General features: G+C 48.7%; 1 protein-coding gene across 1 annotated transcript; it reads left to right on the forward strand.

The window, feature by feature from the left end:
- The first annotated feature begins 1,089 nt into the window (after window positions 1-1,089).
- On the forward strand, window positions 1,090-20,812 carry Lman2 (lectin, mannose binding 2). The gene is made up of 8 exons (XM_052728467.1): window positions 1,090-1,411; window positions 1,561-1,679; window positions 13,996-14,113; window positions 15,147-15,226; window positions 15,318-15,479; window positions 15,598-15,712; window positions 18,532-18,651; window positions 20,141-20,812. The coding sequence occupies exons 1-8, from the start codon at window positions 1,204-1,206 to the stop codon at window positions 20,299-20,301; spliced, it is 1,083 nt and encodes a 360-aa protein (XP_052584427.1). The 5' UTR covers window positions 1,090-1,203; the 3' UTR covers window positions 20,302-20,812.
- Window positions 20,813-22,281: the final 1,469 nt, after the last annotated feature.

Below are 22,281 nucleotides of genomic sequence, written 5' to 3' on the forward strand. Positions count from 1 at the left end.
GTCGTTTGTACAGGGGCAGTTCTAATCAGCTCTAGTAGCTAGTCTTCTTGTGAGAATATGGGCTAGAGTTGCAGTTTTTCATGAAAAAGTGGAAATTGGGATTTCTTTTTAAAGATTAAAAAGAATCAATTCATGTGTGTGTTTGTGTGTATGTGTATATGTAAGTATGGGTGTCCATGGAGGCCAGAGGTGGGCATTGTCTCCTCTGGAAATGAAGTTATATATGGTTAATCTAAAAATATCCCAAGTGAGTGCTGGAAACTGAACCCTGGTTCTCTGAAAAAGCAGCAAGTACTCCTAACTCCTGAGCCATCTCTGCAGCCCGAAATCAGGATTTCTAATGTAAATTTAAGTATCTTGACAAAAAATACTGGCAGTTAAATCTTTTACTAAATAGATTAATAGGTAAAATAGAACTGTGTTTGGCTACACACCACCATTGTCCAACTATCCAGAGCCAGCTGTCCTGGACCTTTCACAGGCACTTTTTGTGGCAACAGGAACTGACACTTTTGGAGCTAGATGACTTCCCACCTTCACTGAGGTCCCAGGCCAGGATCTGGTCTGTTCCTCCTGCTTCAGTCTGACTGTGCCTGAGTAATTGGGGGTAGTAAAATAACTGGGTCCCTTTTAAGTCTCCAGAGGAGTGTTAGAGGCGGTTTAAAGGTTTGCCCCACCCACCAGTCCAAGGTGGCGCTAGGATTGGACTCCAGGCTTTCTACTTCACTCCATTGCGGCTTTTCCCACTGTACTGAGAAAGGTCATTTCAAAGACAGGATCTATGGCCAGAGGCTTAAGATTGAGTAGTCTCCGTGTGCCCAGTTTGCGCAAGCAGCCCGCGAAAACTACAAGTTCCATCATGCTTTACTTCGAAGGCGCCGTTCCAGCTCAAATATGCCCTCTGCGTCCTGTTGGCCCTCAAGCCTAACGTGCTGCCCCATGATTGGTTGGATCCCTTGTCGCTCGTAAGAACCCTTTATAGTGGCCGACTGATAGGCGACCAGGAACCTCTAAAGTTGCAGAACCGCGCTCTACTAGGATAGGAGGTTGCTCAGCCAATAAGGCTGCCATCCCGCTGACTGCGAGGCTTTCCTTCTTAAGTCTCCGGTGATACTCGTTTGGAGGGCTTCCGGCCGGAGACCATTAGCAAAGACACCCGGAAGGCGGAAGTCTTAGGGCGGAAGTGGCCGAGAGAAAAGGAGAATGGCGGCCGAGGACTGGCTTTGGCGCTGGGGCCGGGGCTGGGGCTGGGGTCAGCGGTGCCCAGGGAGGCCTGGGCTTCCTGGCCCCGGCCCAGGCCCCGCTACACTTCTACATTTTCTTCTGTTGCTGGGGCCGGTGGCTGCGGATATAACCGACGGCAACAGTGAACACCTTAAGCGGGAGCACTCGCTCATCAAGCCCTACCAAGGTGAGGCCCGCAGCAGGGATAAGTGAAGGCTGAGGACGCGGCCCTGGAGTTGGTTGGAGGAGGGCATGCCATTTTTGTTGAGCAGAGCAGCTCTGTAGATTTCTGGCATGGCATTTTGGGCACCTGTCGATGTCAGTCTCTGTCCACAGGGGTCGGTTCCAGTTCCATGCCGCTCTGGGACTTCCAAGGCAGCACCATGCTTACCAGCCAATATGTGCGTCTGACCCCTGACGAGCGCAGCAAAGAGGGCTCGATTTGGAACCACCAGGTGAGTATTTCCCAAGAGGCTAGACACCAGTGATCCAGTAATTTCTGCCTCAGCAGCCAAGCTTAGTTTATACACATGCGCCTTTTTTTTTTTTTTTTTTTTTTTTTTTTTTTGTTTTTTTTGTTTTTCGAGACAGGGTTTCTCTGTGTAGCTTTGCGCCTTTCCTGGGACTCACTTGGTAGCCCAGGCTGGCCTCGAACTCACAGAGATCCGCCTGGCTCTGCCTCCCAAGTGCTGGGATTAAAGGCGTGCGCCACCACCGCCCGGCACATGCGCCTTTTTTGTCCTGCCAATTTTCTGTCCTGGTCGCACAAGTAGTAAGAGAGAACCCATATCGTGTAGTTACTGTGTGTCGGAAGCTGTGCGTGACACTGAACACTTTTCACCCTTAATTTCTTCAGAAGCCATGCAAGGTAAGTAATGATGTCCCCATTTTAATGACTTAAGTCACTTAACAAGAAATGAGTGGAGTTGTTAAGACTCAATTGAACCCACTTAATCGTGGGAAGGATAAAACTGTATCCTTATTGAGTATTTTGCTGTGTGTTGGGTACTGACCTTGCCACACCTTGTTAGATTTAATTCTCCAACAAGGCTTTTGGAATAGATGGATTTGATGCCTTTTATGTAGAGAGGCAGTATAGCCAGTGAACGGCATAAATAGTGTTTCAGCTGACCTTTCTGATCTCCACCCTCAGCAATTCATTGGATACACCTGATGCCTCTGGCAGTGGGAGAACCCCTTTGACATACTTAGGCTAATTCCTGTGCTTGGCTGAGGCTTGTCAGCAGTTATATCTCCACCGACTTACCGTGGCCTTTGCCTTGGAGGTCAGGAGCCTGAGATGCTATTGTCTTGTGGTGTGGGAGCAAAGCTGTGCGGTGTCTACACGGAGGAAGGATAGGTTGAGAAAGGGAATAATTTGGGGATAGGCATGGCTTGAAAAGAAACCTGCTTCTCCCCAGCCTGCCTGATCTAACCTTCTCTCCACCCACACTATTGGCCAGTGTCCTAGTTTTCCCATCTCTGTGCTCTTAGCCCTTCTGGCTGATTTTGTCATTTAGTTCCGGAAGACTCCACTGTCCTTGTGTGGCCTCATTTGCTGGTTCCGTCAGCACCTCCCCTCTTTCTGCCTTGTGCCTCCACACTGCTGCTAGGGGCATCTGTGGATACTTTTCTCCATTCAGCTTTGGCTGCGATCTTCAGAGCCTGAGGCCTTTCTTGAATGGAAAACTACATTATGCCCGCACAGTCTGTCCCCTGGGGACTGGCATCTCCAGTCGTTCTGTCAGTTTGTTCCGGCCTATCTGGCTGCCTTCTTCCCCTCAGGACCTTTGCACTTGTTCACTCTGTCTGGGACAATGCCTCCTGGTTATTCGTGACTGCTCCTTGGTTACTTCTCATCTGTTAAGTCCGGGTTCAAATGCCACATACTCGGAGTAGTTGATTAATTATCTCAAACCACCATCCCCGTCACCCCAAATCACAGTCGTCACATCATTATTCTGTCTAAGGCTTTTCAAATACTTTTTTTGTTCTTTTTTATTTTGTGGTGCTGTAGATTGAACCCTGGTTCTTTTTTTTTAAGATTTATTTATTTATACAGAAGAGGGCACCAGATCTCGTTACAGATGGTTGTGAGCCACCATGTGGGTGCTGGGAATTGAACTCAGGACCTCTGGAAGAGCAGTCGGTGTTCTTAACCTCTGAGCCATCTCTCCAGCCCCCTGAACCCTGGTTCTTATGTATGCCAGGCAAGGCAAGCATGTCACCACTGAAGTACATGTATAGCTTGGATACTACTTCTTTAGGTGGTAATGTAGCCTTGTCTTTTTCATAGAAATCGGTTTAATATATCATTAAGTCTTGTTTTGTAAAAAGCAAGGTAAACATATTAGTAGAACTCTTAGGAATTAGGTTTATCCACAAGGAGCAGACACATCCAAGGTAGTGATCTTGTAAGGAGCTTGTAAGTGGCTGATGGTTAGCGTAGTCAGTGGTTATGTCAGAGGACCAAGAACATCCTGCGCTTCCTTTGGGTACATTGCAGCCTTCCCTTGTTCAGCTCCAGGACTTTTGCTGCTGGACCCTGCTGACTGTTTTTAAATGTTTGCAGCTCATTTATACTTCTGGAAAGACATTGTTTGGAACTCTTAGAAGTTCCTATTTAATGTCTCCTCACAGAACTGCAGTTCTGTTTTGTTTTGAATCTCTTTCACTTGTATTCCATGTGGGAGAGGCACTGGATGAGCAACACTGACCCAGTACTCTCTGCCTCTGAGCTGTCATGTGGCTCGGAGGAGAATAGAACTTCCAAGTGCCTGATGTCTGAGCACAGAACATGGGAGGCTGAGGGGGCCACTTGGCTTGCACTAGAGGGTCTTGTGTGAAGGCCGCAGTGGCCTTTAAGCTTGCTTTTTGTTGTCAGTGTGCCAGGCCAAAATTCTATATCCCCTTCCTCTTTTTAAAAGTTGATACTGAGGCTGGGGAGGTCGGTGAGTGGGCATAGTGTTTGCAGAACAAGCCTGAAGACCCAAGTTCAGGTCCGCAGCACTTATGTAAAAAGCCTGGTGCCTGGCTGGCTGTAATTTAGCTCTATGGGGGCAGAGACAAGAGGATTCTGGAACTTGCTGGCCAGCCAGTTTAACCAGATCTGTGGGCTCCAGGTTTAGAGGGACTTTCTTTAAAAATAAAGTGAACGGGCTAGAGAGATGGCTTAGCAGTTAAGAGCACTTACTGCCCTGGCAGAGGACAGAGAGTTTGTGTCTGTGTGTCTGAATGTCCGTACCCACATCAAGTGGCTCAAAACTGCCTGAATCTCTAGCTCCAGCGTGTTCAACACCCTCTTCTGGCATTTTTAGGCATCTGTACATGCACATAGATTAAAAAAAGTTGACGGGTGTGGTAGTGTGCACCTTTAATCCCAGAACCCGGGAGGCAGAGGCAGGCAGATGGATGTCTGACTGAGTTCAAGACCAGCCTAATCTACTTAGGAAGTTCCCTGCTAGCCACAATTACATGGCCAGACCCTCTCTCAAAAACATGATGCGCTAGAGCACATCAGGGGTGTGTGTTGGTGCAGCTGTGTGCGTGTGTATGCATGAGGAGGCCAGAGGGCAACTCGGCTGTTTCTCAGGGGCCAGTCTCTCACTGTGGTCTTGGAGCTTGCTATCTGGCTGGTGAGCCTAATGGATCCGTCTCCTTCCCAGCACTGGCAGTATACGTGCATGCCACCATGTCAGACTGGACAGGGTCTCTCTGTGTAGCCAGGCTGTCCTGGAACTCACTATGTAGACTAGGCTGGCCTCAAACTCAGAGATCTATCTGTCTCTGTCTCTACCTCCCAAGTGCTGGGATTAAAGGCATGTGCCACCATGCCCTGCCTATCACCTTACTTTTTGAGACAGGGGTCTCTAACTGAACCTGGAACTTGCCATTTCAGCCAGACTGACTGGCCAGCCAGACCCCAGAACTGCCTATTACAGTCTCCACAGCTCTGGATGCCCCTGTATCTGCCTTTTATGTGGGCATGGGGGACCCACTCAGGTCCTCATGCTGGTGCAGCAGCACAGCACTTTATGCACTGAGCCACCTCTTACCTCAACTTCATAGAACTCTAAAATAGCTCTTATAAAATAGAAATTCCTGTGTACAAATTCTGAGAAAATGTTTACTTTCTAGACCAGTGGGAATTGTAGTATGGCAGGGTGACACACCACACCTGGCTTTTTTTTTTTTTTTTTTTTTTTTTTAAAGATTTTATTTATTTATTATGTATACATTGTTCTGCCTGCATGTATGTCTGCAGGCCAGAAGAGGGCACCAGATCTCATTACAGATGGTTGTGAGCCACCATGTGGTTGCTGGGAATTGAACTCAGGACCTCTGGAAGAGCAGCCAGTGCTCTTAACCTCTGAGCCATCTCTCCAGCCCCCCACACCTGGCTTTTTACTTTGTTATTTTGTGAAATGGAGTCTTGCTCTTTTTCCCTGGTTGGCCTTGAACTCTTCGGTCTCAAGTGATTCTCTTGTCTCAGCCTTCCATGTATCTAGGACTACAGGCAAACATCACTGTAATGATTTCTAAGCTGATCAGTTGCATCTGCTTTCTGTTTTGTTCAAGCAGAGCTGTAGAAGCTTTCTAACTTAAAAATGATTTGTTTCTTCAAGGTTATTCTGGTTTCCTTGTTCTGGTGTGGTAACAAGCATTAGGACTTCTGTGAACTCATGGGATAAGAACTGTGCCCTTGCCGGGTGGTGGTGGCACACGCCTTTAATTCCAGCACTTGGGAGGGAGAGCCAGGTGGAGCTCTGTGAGTTCAAGGCCAGCCTGGTCTACAGAGGGAGATCCAGGCATGGTGCTGGAGAGTAGCTTCGAGTTCTACATCTGGATCTGCAGGCAGCAGGAAGAGAGAGACTGGGACTAGCTTGGGTTTTTGAAACGCCAGAGCCCACCTCCAGTGACACACTTCCTCCAGTAAGGCCACACCTGCTCCAACAAAGCCACACCTCCTAATCCCTCAAGTAGTGCCACTCCCTTGGTGACCACCTATTTAACTATATGAGCTTATGCGGGCTGTTCTTATTCAAACCACCACAAGCAGCAAAGAAACCATTGAGAGAGATTCTGAGCTGCCTCTTCTACATGAGAAAATTAAAAAAAAAATTTTTCAAATGCATGTGTGCTATTTTGGTAGTTTGATACATTTAAATTATTGATATCTAGTTTTGATTGTGCCATGGTCAAGGATTTCTATCCCTGGACTTTTTTTTTTTTTTTTTTTTAATTCTAATGTTATTGTTTTTTGATACCCAAAAGGTTTTCATTTAATTTCTTCCTTTTTTTTTTTTTTTCCATCTATAGCAAGCTTGAAGCCAGTTTGCTAAATCTTTCTGCCTTTGACTTCTGAGTATTAGGATTACAAGTGTGACTTGCCATTCCCAGCCAAGATTTTTATTTTGAGATATTGTAGATTCACATGCAATTGGAAAATAAATAAATTAAAAAGCTGAGTCTGGTGGCACATCCTAACCCTATAATCCCAGCTATTTAGGCTGAGGCAGGAGGATCACAAGTTCAAGGCTTACCTGAGCTACAGAGTGAGTTCAAGGCCAGCCAGAGCAATTAGTAAGCCCTCATCTCCGAAATAAAACAAAGGACTGAGGAGATGGCTCAGCAGATGAAGGTGCCTGCTGCTCAGACCTGACACCCCGGGTTGGACCCCAGAACCCACAGAGGAAGGAGGAACCGACTCCCACAAGTTGTCCTCCAGCCTACACACTCAGGTTGTGTTTTCTCCACAAATAATAGTAAATAAAGGTTAGAGACGAGAACGGCAGGGCTAGTGAGTTCTGCTAAGAGTTTAGGGACGAAAAGGGCGTCTGACACCCGGGGTCAATCCCGCACTGCAACAGTACATGCTGGAAGGAATGAAGCAGCACAGAGCTTAGATTGGGGTTTCGCCTCATATCTCTTCCATTTACATGAGATATGATGGCTGACATGTTAGGGTTAGCCTTCTCTCTTACTGTTTTCCTTCTGTCTCTTCCTGTCCTCTTCTCTCTGGTCTTGACAGCTTGAGTTGAGCATTTCTTACTCATTCTTCCTCTTTTATTAGTCTGGAAGTCATTTGCTTGTTTCTCAGGGTTTTTATTCTTATTATTTATGTTTACATTTGTGCTTCTGTGTGTGTGCAAGTGTGTGCGGGTGCCTGTGAAGGCTAGAAGGTCCTCTCGGATCCCCTGGAACTAGAGTTAGAGGCAGTTGTGAACCTGAGTGCTGGGACCTGAGCCGAGGTCCTTGGAGGAGCGACCACTGCTCTTTCATCACTTGCATGGTTATACGAGATGACAAGTGTGCCGATGTCTGAGCACCTCTGAGGCAGAAGTGGGAAGTCTGCCAGCTCAAGGCCCGCCTGAGCTAAGAGCAAGACCCTGTTTTATAATGACAAGGCTGGAGGTGCACACAACCTGGCTTTTGTCTGTGACACTCCAAAAACAGCCTTTACCAAACACACACACACACACACACACACGCACGCACGCACGCACGCACGCACGCACGCGCGCATGCCACATCCACGTTTACCAGAGTCTTAAGGAGATTGTGTAGTTTTATACTTCCCCTTTCTTCCTGGACAGTGCCAGGACCTTAGGACACTTTGTCCTCTTCCCAGCCTTTATTTCAGTCCCTGGTGGTGTGAGCCGTGCGACACTAAGCAGTCAGGTACTGCTATGTGTTCAGTCTCCGAACTGACTGGGTTTGCCGCCGTTCTTCCTTCCTGAACCTCTGACTCCCACGTGGATCCGGATCATTTTCCTTCCCCACGAAGAATGAAAGTGTGAGAGAGGGCTGCTGGTAATTGATTATTTTAATTGTTTGTTTGTTTGTCTGAAATTGTCTTAATTTCACCTTTTTTCTGAGTACATTTGCTGAATGTAGGCTCTTCGGCCGGCTGCCTTTTTGTTTCATTTCTTGAGTGCGGATTGTCTTTTGCTAATTGTTAGCTCCTTTGAAGGTGGTCTGTTACTGGTTTTTAAACCCCTGCTTGTGTTAAAATTGCTGCCCCTCCCCTGCAGGTGGGTTAATCTGTTCTCTTTTATGCTACTGTAATGAAGTATCCAAGGAGGGATACCTTTCAGAAAGAAAGAGTTACAGTTTGGAGTCAAAACCCAGATAGCGTGGTACTGGCTCTGGTGAGGGCTTCCCCGGGTACATTACCTCAAGGCAGAAGGCATTATGAAGTGGGCATGCTGTAATAGGACTTGGGAGTTGGAGGTAGGGAGATCAGGACTTCAGGGCCTCCTGAGCTTTGTGTGACTTTGTGTTGTCTTAAAACTAACAGAAAACAGGCTGGAGAGATGGCTTAGTGGTTAAGAGCATGCTTTGCTCTTGCAGAAGGTCTGAGTTAGATTCCCAGTGACATTGGGCAGAACACAGCTGCCAAGGTGGTCTAAAGCCTCTGACCTCCACAGGCACCTGCACTCACTTGTGCATGCACTTACCTATGCACATACAATAATTAAGAATAATGAAGTACACCTTAAAAAAATAAACAAACAGAAACAACACAAATTAACAAAGACTATTGAGGTCTAGCCCCTTACAGTCTTTTCCCAGAGCTCCAGAAGAGATGCTACCAGTGGCGAATTTTATCTGAGGGATGTTGGATGAATCTGCATACACGAACCTCTTTAGTCCATTCACGTTATTCTTCTGAGGCAGTTCTCTCTACATAGCTTCTATTCTGTTCTCATCCTCAGCTCCTTTCTTGCCCGATTCTCTCGACACTTCTTTGCTGTTCTCTTTATGTTCTATCTTGGTTCTCCCATCTTAGTCCTGCCCCGGCTCAGTTCTCCACCTTAGTTCTTTCCAACTCTGAGGTCTACAGTTATATACCCGTGCAAGCAGCAATACTCTGGCCAAAGCAAGGTCACATGGCTTAAATTCCCTCAGGGTCAAACAGGGAGGTGATAAGATCCACACAAAGAGCAGTAATTGTCAGCTGTCATCTGCAACCCAAAAGGGAAGTGGCTAATGGGGAATGAATTAACTAAGGGCTAAATTCAGTTAATAGATCGAAAAGGGAATTTATGTGCTCAAACTGTATTCTTAGAAGTGGTTAGGTAAAATGTTAGGATTCTATAAGTCACTAAGTTGTGAGTGAAAATAAAACTGCCTTTGTTTTCCTTTGGCACCATATCTGTCCAAGCTTATCTCGGCTTTTCTGGCAGAGTGGGGCAAGTGTACTTGGTAGCTAGACAACCTGCATCACAGCTTGATGTACCTGGTGTGTAAAAGCCCTTTTGTTCTGAGTTAATTGTTAAAGAGAGTTGTTGTTGTTGTTGTTCTTGTTGTTGTTGTTCTTTTTTTTTTCTGCACACAGAAAGCGTTTAATAAAAGTTAACTTGAGTAGATGGTGGCCTCCAGACTGGGAAACGGCCTGAGGCCCATGTGAGTGGAGTCTGAGCACCCAGTGCTCAGGCCCCTGTTCCTGGCAGTTCGCCATTGGGGGTGGTCAGTATACATAAGAGATTTAATAAAATTGATGCTTTTCTTTATAGCGTTTCAACCCCTTCTCCCAGTCGTTTCTGGATATTGAGTTATGTTGGGTCATTTGCCCAGTCTGCTCACCTCATCCTTAGCGCTGCACTTTTCCATGCTAATGAATTCCAGCCGGATGCTGGCCACAATTGTTAATGCATGCCTCAAGGGCTCACTTTGACTTCTAGAACTTACACGAAGTTATGAGACCAGTGTAGACAAATCTCCAAAAAAGATGATTCATAACAGGTAAAGGGAGTTCTTTAGAGCTAGAGATAACACTGGATAAAGGAGGGTTAAGCTTAATTAACATATCCACCTGGCCTGGGCAGTTGTCTCAGTGTAAATTTTTACCTTCTCTCAGGAGCTAACAGATAACCTGAATGTTTATCTACCTGAAGTCTGTCCTAGGAGGTCTGGGAAGTAACTCAGATAAAATACTTTTGTCCAGAGAAGGTCCTGGTCAGATGTTGCTAATGACAACAATTTCAGAAAGGCCTGAAATTAGGGGTCTTGCCTGTGTGCCTGCTGTCAGCACAGTTGGGGGATGTTATCCAACTATTCCAATTGTGTAGGGGAAGTTGTGCCCAATGAATGATCAACCACACTGTTGGAAGTTCTTGGGAAAAGAATCAAATGGGAAAGCTACAATAGCACACAGGAAATTCACTGCAGGCAACAGCTGATACATTCAACAGCCAATATCACCAAGACTCTTTGAGGCTTGGCTTTATCCTCTGGAAGAGCCCTGCTCTTCTGGGTATTAGTTTTTGCCATTGTCAGTCGAATTCCTACTTCATATTTTTGCGGCTCGCAGCAACAAATGGCGTCACGTTGGGGTGTGTGGGAGAGCTCACAGCAAAACTAGGAATGGCCAGTACCCACTCCCAGGAGTCCTTGGAGAGCTCAACTTTCTGTGTGGGTTCATAGTTTTGAGATGGGTTCTAGGCAAGCACTCCACCAGTAAGCTACCCTAGCTCTCATCAGACCACGCTTGCATTGGGAAGTACACTCATTTGTATCCAGAAGAGAGCCTCGTCTCGTTACTGTCTGTCAGTCTCCTTTGGTTGTGGGACTGTTAAGTTTGTGGCAGTCACAAATCTCTGCTGCTTTGCTCCAGTCTCTTGTGTCTCATTTGGAAATTGAATTATTTGTGCCCTTTCCTCTGGGAACTTACTCAATTCTTAACCACCACCACCCCCATTCTTGGTTATTTCTTCCGAGTAACCTTGTATATATTAATTATCTCTTCCCCTGTTGTTAAGTTTGTCCATTATGTTATCATATGTTCTGAACTTTGTTTCTTAGTGTGAGTTTAAGAACAGCACTAACCTGCTGAGTTCCCGTGTCTGTCTCTTAGCGCCTTGGACGTAGTCACTGGGAGCAGTCTGGAGTTCTCTGCTTCCTGAGTCTTCATTTGTCCTGTCTCTTTGGTGCCTAGTTACCTGTCATCTCTGCTGACAAAAACGTTTGTAGAAGGAAGTTGAGGACTGGCAGAGTTGCTTAGCTCCAATTACAGGGATGAAGAGGACTCATGTAGAGCCGAGTCCCTCCCTGGGTGGGCCCTTCTAGTGTACTTCTAGACTTCAGACCCAACTGGGACAAGGCCTCCATCTCCCGCAGCAGGCCTTGGATTGAGTTCCTTGTCCTTCTGTCTTTCAGAGCTGGCTGTTATCTCTTAGCTGCCTCTTCCAGAATTCATGACTGTGCCCAGACCAGAGAAATTCCAGAGTTGGGGAAGCCCATGCTGCTGTGCACTGTGATGCAGGTCCTTGCTAGTTCCATGCTCTAGGGCCAAGCTGAGTCCCCAGTGCCTTCTGATATATGAAGCTGATGAATCAATGCACTAGCCACATTGCCTGTGTTGGGACATAGTGTATTCTGATTTTTGAATAGACATTTGCCTGGTTACAGGAGTAGTATGTTTCATTCTGCTATCAAGTTCTTTGGTCTTTTTTGTTGTTGTTGTTCCCAAACCGAGTCCTTTTTCCCTTTGGGAACTGTGCAAAGAGTAACAGGATCACCTCTAATTGAATAGTTGGACAGATTTTTATTCATGACCAAGAATAGAAGTGGGAGATAAACTTGAAAATCAACTTCTCAACCTTGAAGATCAGGAGATTATGAATACAGGGTAAAAGATCTAAGTTGGGATGGGTGGAAGAGTTGGAAGGGAAAGATAGTCATGTTGTGGGAGTGAATATCTTCTGGACGTCAGACACACAACCCCTTTTCACTCCTTGTGGTTCCTTTTGGAAGTTGACATGGCTGCTGTCCGCCATCATGGCATTTGAGTTGTTATGCACCTGACATGGACAGGATTGTGACGATGTTAGAGGTGCTTGTGCTGGTTCTGGCACCGTCTCCTTTCAGCCAGCCCACCTGATAAGTAAGCTCAGGCTGAGTTAGAAGTAGAGGGAGGTTGCTGTCTCGGTCAGGGCTACCATTGATGTGATGAACACCATGACTGAGAGCTCCAAGCAGAGCAAAGGCTTTATTTCACCGTACAGCTTGTAAATCCATCCCTGAGGGAGGCCAGGAGCTGATGCAGAGGCCATGGAGGGGCTCTCCCACATCAGTCATCAATCAAGAAAATACACCAAGGCTTGCTCATAGGTCAGTGTGGGGGCAGGGCATTTTCTCAATTGAGATTTCTTCTTCCCAAATCATTCTAGCTTGCGTCAAGTTGACGTAACACTAGCCAGAACAGTGACCTGGGGTCATTGTGAAGGGGTCACCCTCAGAGTTGCCCGTCATTGGGCCTTCCTCCTCTGCTGTTTGCCTGCTTGTCTGTCTTGCCAGCACACCAGGCCTTAGCTACCAGTGTCTGTGGTATCCAAGTCTGAGTACGCTTGAGATTGGCATTGTTAAAAGAGCTGCGTCAGATTGAGTGGGGTGTGGTGGCACATGCCTGCAATCCCAGCACTCAGGTGGCTGTGGCAGGAGGATTGCTTTGAGATTGAGGCCAGCCATGGATACTTAACAAGGCCCTGTCTCAAACACACACACACACACACACACCCCACAATGAACAGGAAAAAAGTATAGTTAAAATAAATCGTTAAAAAGAAAGGGGGGGGGCAGCTTGAAACCCGCCACTAACCGAGTCTCTCTTCATCTGCACTGGATGTTAACGACCTCTTGTGTGCTGCCATCATGATGGGGCAATGTCGTTTCAGTTTATTTTTCTAAATGAGTCACTTTGTGACGAGGCAAGCTATATAGCTCAGGCTAGCCTAAAACTGGAATGTTTCTGGGATTGTGGGCATGCTTGTTACCAGGCCCAGCTTCCGATTGAGTCCTCAGTCACTGCTCACTCACCTGTCTCTGTCAAAGTGTGTGCTGACACCTCAGTTTTCCCCAAGGAGCCCCAGAGGTTAGCAAGGCCAGGAAGTTTCCCCCAGGGTGGGTAGGACTGGCTGTACACTTGGTGAGCTCTGCTGCTGGGAGCACCTGCTTCCTCTGATGCCCAGCCATAGCACTGCTACCTCATTCAGTCAGGGCTGGGTTTGTCTGAGGCTTTCTGGCCAGGAATTGGGCTTTTTTTTTAGCCAGACCTGGGTGTGAGTTCTGGAAGCAATGGTCCAGCTGTTTTAGAAGGTTTTTACAAGAGAAGCTGAGGGCTGTAGAAAGGATTAGGTTTCATTTACATTAAATGCCTGCCAAAGTTTCAGTCAAACTTGGTTATGAATCAAGACCACTTTTTCATCTGCTATGAACAAGTTTTTTTACCTCAATGTTTTTTGTTTTGTTTTGTTTTTTCATTTAAAATATGTGACTTAAGCCAGGTGGTGGTGGCGTGCATCTTTAATCCCAGCACTCAGGGGGCAGAGCCAGGCAGATCTCTGTGAGTTGGAGGCCAGCCTGGTCTATAGAGTGAGATCCAGGAAAGGTGCAAAGCTACACAGAGAAACCCTGTCTCGAAAAACCAAACAAATGAAAAAAAAATGTGACTTAAATGGAGCTGACAATCCTCTAGACCCAGCACAGGCACTTGTGGTGAGGATAGGTTATGCACTGAGGAAAGCGTGCTTAAAAGGCCCTGGTTGGCAGAGGCTAAGCCTCAGAGAGCCTTGAGGCACCATTTGGCTTCCCTGCCTCATTTAGGGGCCAATAGCACTTAAGGGACTGTTGTCTGGTCCCTGTACCCGAGTGAATGCCTGGTTTTGGTGGGGTACGGAGTAAGCCTGTGGAGTAGAGCATGCCAGGTCCCCCTCCAGCTTGCTCCAAAGCCTTGGTAACGCTGAGGGGCCCTTTCTATTCCTTTTCCAGCCATGTTTCCTCAAGGACTGGGAAATGCATGTCCACTTCAAAGTCCATGGCACAGGGAAGAAGAATCTCCATGGAGATGGCATCGCCTTGTGGTACACCCGGGACCGCCTTGTACCAGGTGGGGAGGTGCACACTGAGGTGGACCTGGCTGGGCCCCAAAGAGTGGGGTGGGGATGGGCATGGCAAGTAGCTGGCCTGTGGCCACTCTGCAGGTTCTCTTGGGAGGCTGCTGTGCTAGCTCTGGAGGAGAGCCTTGAGGAGGGCCAGGTAGTCCTACATTGCAGTACCACCCCACCCTTCTGACATGCTGTTGACCAGTCTGCCTACTTGTTATTCTTCTGCCTAAACTTATTATTAGTTTCAGGTTTTAGAGACTTTGAATATGTATCCCAGTCTGCTTTTAGATTCATTATTAGCCCAGGATACCCTAAACATGAAAGCAGTTCTTCTACCTGCCTCTCAAGTAGGGCTACAGACATACACCACCACACCTGGCCAGCCTGCTATATATTTTTAAATATTCTTATGCGTGTGTGTGAGTGCATGTGTGCACACATACATGCCACACCACCCGTGGAGATCAGAGGACAGTGCTATGAAGTCAGTTTTGTCCTTCCACCTTTGTGTGTTTTTTTCTGGAGATGGAGTTCAAGTCATCAGGCCTGCACAGCAAGGCCTTTACCTGCTGAGCCAACCTCATGGGCCATTCGGAAACACAAACACTGCCAAGACTGCAGCCTCTGGGGTCCTTCCAGGAAAATGGGCTGCTCGCAGCTTAAGAAGGTTCTTCCTGTAGCTCCACCCATGTGTCCTAGACCTGGCACTGGTGGTACCCTAACACTTGCCTTGGTGGCTGCCCCTGATAGTTAAGGCCTCAACTTTTGTTGTTCGGATGGCCCTGGCTGACCTGGTACTCTGTAGGCAAAGCTGTCCTTGAACTCATGGCGACTCCAGCTTTGGCCTCAGGTGTGGCTGGGTTTCAGTCTTCAGTCCTCTGTACTAAGAGAGGCCTGGGCCCCTTCCTCACCGCTTCGTCCTTCAAGGTTCCTTCCCTCCTGGGTGAGGTACATGGTTGGGCTCTCTTGCTTTTATACACGCTGCCTTTGGTCCTCTTCACGTTGACTCTGTTCTGAAAGTATCTCCTATTCCAGGGCCTGTGTTTGGAAGCAGAGACAACTTCCATGGGTTAGCCATCTTCCTGGACACATATCCCAATGATGAGACCACTGAGGTAGGACTGCTCCTCTGTGGACCAGAACGGGGTGGGATGCTGTGTGCCCACAGGCTAGCTAGGCATGGAGTAACCAGTGTCTTGGTTCCAGCGTGTGTTCCCGTACATCTCGGTGATGGTGAACAATGGCTCTCTGTCATACGATCATAGCAAAGATGGACGCTGGACCGAGCTGGCAGGCTGCACAGCAGACTTCCGCAACCGGGACCATGATACCTTCCTGGCGGTCCGCTATTCCCGAGGCCGCCTCACGGTAAGTAGGCATGGTGGGGAGGCCTCTGGGCCTGTGCTGCTTCCACAGAGAGGCTCCAGGAGCCTCTGGTTACACCTTGAGCATGAGTGTGTGCTTGACCTGCCCCCACTGACTACAGGTGATGACTGACTTGGAGGACAAGAATGAGTGGAAGAATTGCATCGATATCACGGGAGTGCGCCTGCCCACTGGTTACTACTTTGGAGCCTCTGCTGGCACTGGTGACCTGTCCGGTGAGTGTGTGAGAGGATCTGTTCTCAGCCTGGCTTCCCTGGGTGGTCACAGTTCTCAGCAGCTAATCGCCTGCCTGCCTGCCTGCCTTCCTTCGCTTTTCCCAAGTCTTCCTCATTTCACCTTCAGTGGTAAATGTTGACAGGCCTAAGGCTCAGGCCTGGAGCACAGCTGGCCTCTTCATGTATCTGTAGTGATAGGAGACTTTGGATATAAGGTTGTGGTTTTATGGATTTCTAGCCCCAGCGGTATAGAGACACAGGTACTCAGTCTCCACTCGGCTGCCCAGCTGAACCTTGCCCATCAAGGTGTAAATGGTACCTCTGTCTTTCTGGTTGCCTGGGATGAAATCACTTGGTATCATCCTGGACCTTGTCTTATGCCACCACTTACACCTTGGCGAATCCCACTCCCCGTCTCTTTTTCCTGGCTGCATTCAAGCCACCATCTCTCACTGACACGTCCACATGCCACCCCTTCCTTTCATGCAAGGTCCCCTGATGGTCTGTCCCTGGCTCCTGTGCTCAGAACTGTAATGGCTCCCATCCCATTTGATATGCCAGGCCACTCCCTATACCTCCTCACTGATGTGGCTTACTTCTCCCTCTGCAGAGGGTGACCTTCAGCTGTCCTGTCCTTTCTGCTAGGGACCTGATCATCTCTCCTTAGTGTCTTGTTGCGTGTTAACTTCCTTAGTCCCCTCCTTTAACACTGTGCCCCCTTCTCTAGTCCATGCTCATCTCCATCCCCTTCTCTAGTCCACGCTCATCTCCATCCCCTTCTCTAGTCCACGCTCATCTCCGTCCCCTTCTCTAGTCCACGCTCATCTCCATCCCCTTCTCTAGTCCACGCTCATCTCCATCCCCTTCTCTAGTCCACGCTCATCTCCATCCCCTTCTCTAGTCCACGCTCATCTCCATCACTTTTCCCAGCTTTATTTGCTCCATAGCTTGTATTAGCCATGTAATTTACTGTTTCTGTTTTTGTATTCCTGTCCCTCCACTCCCCAAATTGCAAGTCTCTGTGGTCCTAGCTGGGGCACCAGGCCTTGATGGTGCTTAATGGTCCCTTGTCTGTGTGACTCAGTCTACTAGGGATGCTTAGAAAGGTCCTAGCCCTGGGCCCAGCTCCTGCTGACCAAAACTGGGCTATGATGTGCACGACCTGGCAGAGCTTTCTTACTCCAGGGTAAATGAACTCTTTTAGTTGTAATGTCCCTCTACCAGAGGCCTTCTTTCTACCCAGGGAAGAGCACAGGGCTATGTAATCCAGAAGTTCTGTTGTTTTGTGGTGTCCCTTTAAAGTTCCCATCACCCACCTTCAGTAATTAGCAGCCCATCTTCTTCCTTCCTGTCCCCTGGGTTACCTGGAATGTCATCTGACAGTATTCCCGTGTCTGTAGAGGGTGTCTTGTTTGGTTTGGGTTTTTTGAAACAGCTTCTAACTCCATAGCCCAGGCTGGTATGCAACTCACTATGTAGCTTATGCTGGCCTTATACTAATGGTAATTCTCCTGCCTCAGCCTCTGCTGATCTAGTTTGCAGAGGGTTCTTGATAGGAACAGATGCCACTCTGTGGCAGGTAGATGTTTCTTGGTGGTGCTGTTTGGAGTGGCCCCTCGAGGGTGGAGAGGATCCCCAAGAATACCAGTGTCTATGACATTCAGAGGGTTGTCAGCGCCAGGCAGCAAACAGGCACACCAGGTTTTGTTTTGTTTTTAAGACAGGATCTCTATGTAGCTTTGGCTGTTCATAAATTCTCTATGTAGACCAGGCTGTCCTCGCTTGCTTCTGCCTCCAAGTACTGGGATCAAAAGCATGTGCCACCATACCCCAGCTACCAGATATTTCCTTAGATTGGTAATGGTTTCTTCCCATTTTAACATAACTAAAATCAAGGGAATGTGAGAGTTGGATTTCTCCAAGATAAGTAAGAAATGGAGTCTAACTCCAGAGCTGGTTCTCAAGGCTCAGCCCTCGGCTTCAAGGGGCTCTATGCCCAGATGTCATGTGGCCCTGCCTGACCTGGCTGCTAGCCGCTGTGTGGCTTCTTCCTTTCTTCTCTTCACTCCAGGTCATCCCCGCCCCAGCCCAGCCTTTAAAGAGCCTTGCTTTAGATGAATCGGTTCACTGAGTTTACATGTGGAGTTGGCTGGCGGGGAGCCGCGTCATCGCTGGACTCCAGCACCTCACCTCCGAGTAGTCGGAGCACCGTTTGTGCCTCTAGTGGTGTGGGACCACACCCTTCTCAGGTCTCAGGCTTAGTTGCTGGCTGCCGCTTTGTGTATCTGCGGCCTGCACGTGGGTCTCTGACAAGACCGTCTGGCTGCTTCCTATTCTTGGAAGTATCGGGCTTCTCAGGCAGCCCTAGAATGATCACGCTGGCCCTTATCTGGTTCCTGTTTTTAGTTCATATCCTCTGCTCAGCATTGTCCCTCGCACTCCGTGGGCATTCTCAGGACTGGCTGTTGTGATGGCTCAATGTAGACATTATTGCTTCCATTCTGCAAAGAAACGAAGCCAGATCACTTTGAACATCTAAGCTCATGCTTTTCTCTCCATTCTCGCTTCTCTTGGGCTCTCCCCAACTTCCCCAAGTGGGGCTTGAACTCAGACCTTTATCCGTGCTAAGCATATGCTTAGCATTGAACCGCACGCCAGCTCCTCTCTCTGGAGTCATTTCGGCCCCTGAAATGCTGCCTGCCGGGGAAGAAAACTGTGCTTTCCCAGGGGACTTGACCCTTCTCTGGCTGAGAAAGCAGCTTTTCTTTGGGTAGGGCAGTGGGCCACATCTTGAGGTAGGCTCATTCTCTGCCCTGTAGACAACCATGACATCATCTCCATCAAGCTGTTCCAGCTCATGGTAGAACGTACCCCTGAGGAGGAAAGTATTGACTGGACCAAGATCGAACCTGGGGTCAACTTCCTCAAGTCCCCTAAAGGTATGTGTGCGTACAGCCCTGCCCTCCTGGGCTCCGGGAGAACCCTATGGTCCTGTCCTGCTCTGCTGTGGCTGGCTGTGGGGCACAGCTCTGGCTGTGCTCTGGGCTCTGACCTCTGAGGCAGGAGCTTGGGTCAGGTTGGCTTTAGTGAGTTTGTGAGTAAAAGAATGAGATGCCGACCCACTGTGTGGACTCTTGAGGCTCACAGCAAGTGAGTGAGCCTAGTGTCCACTTCTTCCTGTGCTGAGCTAAAGCCAGTTGGCTGTCTAACCCTGTGTGGCATGCCCAGCACTCCTGGTCACTCGTAACCTGTCAGAGCCACTGGAGGCTTAGGTCTGCTCAGACAGAGAGGCGATGGTCACCTCATCTATCAACCCTAGCCTGGGGCCCTTCATTAGCATGATTCTGCCTCACAGTGAGTGTTCTGGGTAGAGTAAAGAGGCCCCTTTCCTTCTAGCCCCTAAAAACCATAGACTGCCACTTGGGTCTACTGAAAATTACAGGCCTGAAGAGGCTTGTCCCCGCCCAGGCGCATGTCCTCTTTTTCTGCCTTTTTAGGAAAAGCCAGGATCCACTGTCCTATGTGATATGACATCTCTCTTTAAAAATAAGAATTCTATCTCGTGAAGCCTGGGCTGGCCTTGAACTGAACTCACTGTGTGTAGCTGAGGGTGATGTTATTAACCTTTTCAGTCTCCTGCCTCTACCCTGGGTGTAGGAATTACAGTTGTGGCCCCTGGGCCTGGTGTTTGACATCTCACATTTTTAAAATTGTACTTGTATTATGTTTAATTCTACTCCTGTGTGTCTCTGCATGTGAGTGTGGGTGCCCACAAGGCTAGAGGCATCAGGTCCTCTGGAGCTGGAGTTACACAGTTGTGAGCCATTCAGCATAGATGCTGGAACTCAAACTCCGGTCCTGTGGAAGAGCAGAACATGAATATGTACTCTCAACTCCTGAGCCATCCTTCTGGCACATCTTAAAGATTCTGGTTGGTCTTAGTGTTGTAGGGCTAAGTTAATCCCTCCACATAGCACCATTTGGTCGGCTCTGGTTGCTGCTCCCAGAGATGCCATCTGCTTTGACCCACCTGCATCCCCAGGGGCAGGCAAGCCGGGGACATTCACTTGAAGGTGACTTCTCCAGAGCTTCCGCTCCATGCCTGGCTCTACCTCTGTGGTTCAGTGGAGAGACTGAGCCATAGGCTCGTGGGAACCACAAGGCTAAATAGCTGTGGGGGAGTCCTGTGCCCTTCCACATGCTGCCTCAAGAGTTCTGCTGAATAGATTTCATCCAAACTCTGCCCCCTTGCCACTGTAAACACGGGACACAGGCCTGGGGCTGCTCTGCTAGGTGTGAGTCAGGTCGGATGGCTCCCTAAGGCTTTGTGCCTCTGCTGGTTCCTGTCAGTCCAGTTCTTGGAATAAGCCAGTTATGAGGCAGCCCCTTCATGCTTTGTACGTTAACCTCCCTCTTTCTCTTCCACAGACAACGTGGATGACCCCACTGGGAATTTCCGAAGTGGTCCTCTGACGGGGTGGAAAGTGTTCCTGCTGTTGCTCTGTGCTCTCCTGGGCATCATTGTCTGTGCTGTGGTGGGCGCTGTGGTGTTTCAGAAGCGCCAGGAGCGGAACAAACGTTTCTACTGAGTGGCCAGTCTGGCTGGAAGGGCCTGACCTTGGGCCAGGGCTCTTATGTGAACTCTTTTTCTACTGGGATTGTAAAAACAACCAAGCAACCAACCTTATTTCTTAACTGTTTCAAAGAAATAATTAAAGTATTTTCATACATCTTGCTTCTGGCCCAGCTGAGACAGCTGGCAGGGCTGGGCCTCGGGATTTAGCAACCCTGCAGCTAGAGGTTCTTGCCCCATCCCAAGCCATACTGTTGGGAGCAGGGGAGTCTGCACCTGGGGGCAGCTGAGGCCCTGCGGTGGCTTCAAGACACAAGAGGTTCCATGCACTCACAGCCGGCTCCTTAGGGTCCTAGGAGAGGTTTTGTTCTGCGGTCTGTGTGCAGACAGGGTTTGGGATTCTGGGCCCTCTTGCATCCCTATAGCTTACGAAGGCAAACCTCAGCTATGGCTGGAGGACAGTTCACTAGGGCCCAGGGTGTGACCATTTCCTAAATAAAGTAGCCAGTCTCGGCCTCGTGACTGTCCTAAGGGCTTTTTCATTTCCATTTTCCAGTCCATTCTCTGGCCTGCAACAGCCCCAGAGAGGAGGGTGGTGATTGTCACACTGCCCAGTTGGGGAAACATGACTTTCAGGTCAAGCAAAACTCACCTGTACACAGGATGTAACCTCAGCCCAAGGCTGGTAGGCTACACTGGGGATGGAGAGGGACAGTGACAGAGATCTTGAGACTCTGGGATGATCTGGAAGGAGCCGGTGAGCCTGGAGCAGAAGACAGCTGGGATCGGCAGTGGTGTTCCTTTGGGTGCCTTGAGGGGACAAGGCTGAGGGTAAAGCAGGCGTTAGCATGGCCAGCTTCCAGTCTTCTCCACCTGGGTTGTAGCCTGTGGCTGTCCAGATCTCCCACCGCAGAGGGGTGTCACCGCCAGTCAAACTCTGTCACTACCCTGCCCCTCTTTGGGGACTTTACCAATCAGTCTCTCGTCCTCATCTTGGAACACAGTCAAGTAACGTTTGGTCTGTCACCCACAAGCAACAGCTGCCCATGTGCTGCAGCGTGGCTTTCTGTATCACTGCAGAGGTGACCGCTGCCCAGCATCCTCAGTCACTTAGAGCTGTTCACTGGGTTACTGGGAGCTATCTGTCCATGTCAGAAATTGCCATGGTTAGATGTCCCAGGTTCTTAACTGTGACTGCCAGTTTCCAGCTTGTATCTCCTTCACAGGTTCATGAGCCTGTCAGGAACCACTGTCCTTTGGAAGCAGTGGGTTTATGGAGAAAGTGCTTTCTATGTACCATCTCCAAGTATACATTAGCTCGTTTCCTCTGTGACACTTAGCATGTGGGGACTGGAAAAGCAGTAGGTTTGATGGTGTGTGTGTCTGTCTCCGTCTGTCCAGGGACATCTGAGGCCTGGAATCTGACCTTAGTTCTTGGTTTAACATGAGATGCTGAGGTTACTTAGGCACATTAGAATCAAGAAGATTTACCTCTGCATATTAGAGCCACCCACGACCTTTCTAAAGAGCCCACTGCAGAGTTGGGGGAGACTCAGTCGATAAAACACTTGCTTTGCGAGCATGAGTTTGATCCCTACTACCCTCAGAAAATTGCTGGGTGGTGATGTATTCTTGTAACCACAGTACTGGAGGCTGATGGTCTCTGGGGTTCACTGGTCCAACTGGTGACTTTCATGCCAAAGAGGCCCTATGCCAAAGGAGGCACATGGCATTCCTGAAGATCACACCCAAAGCTGTCCTCTGGTCTCCACACACATGCATTTACAAAAACAAACAAAAGAACCTCTGTTCTTTCCACACCTGGCCTAGTAAGTCTTATGGGGTAGGACCAGGCCAGGCTCTGTAATGGATCCCAGACTTGGTGCCAGCATGTAAGTGATCTTGTAGGTCTGTTACCTTCCAGGTGGGCTCTCCATCTGTCACTGCATAGCCTTGCTGGGCTGGTCCAGGTGGGCTCTCCATCCACATAGTTGTG

This window comes from Peromyscus californicus, unplaced genomic scaffold (genome assembly GCF_007827085.1).
Source record: "Peromyscus californicus insignis strain IS unplaced genomic scaffold, ASM782708v3 Scaffold_8__1_contigs__length_139910024, whole genome shotgun sequence".
Taxonomy (NCBI): domain Eukaryota; kingdom Metazoa; phylum Chordata; class Mammalia; order Rodentia; family Cricetidae; genus Peromyscus; species Peromyscus californicus.

What these genes read in the sequence shown, in the direction of transcription:
- Lman2 (XM_052728467.1), top strand. Translation starts at nt 1,204, where the DNA reads ATGGCGGCCGAGGACTGGCTTTGGCGCTGGGGCCGGGGCTGGGGCTGG. An exon ending in GCTCATCAAGCCCTACCAAG is followed by an intron (nt 1,412 to 1,560) that starts GTGAGGCCCGCA and finishes CTCTGTCCACAG; the next exon opens with GGGTCGGTTCCAGTTCCATG. An exon ending in CCGGGACCGCCTTGTACCAG is followed by an intron (nt 14,114 to 15,146) that starts GTGGGGAGGTGC and finishes CTCCTATTCCAG; the next exon opens with GGCCTGTGTTTGGAAGCAGA.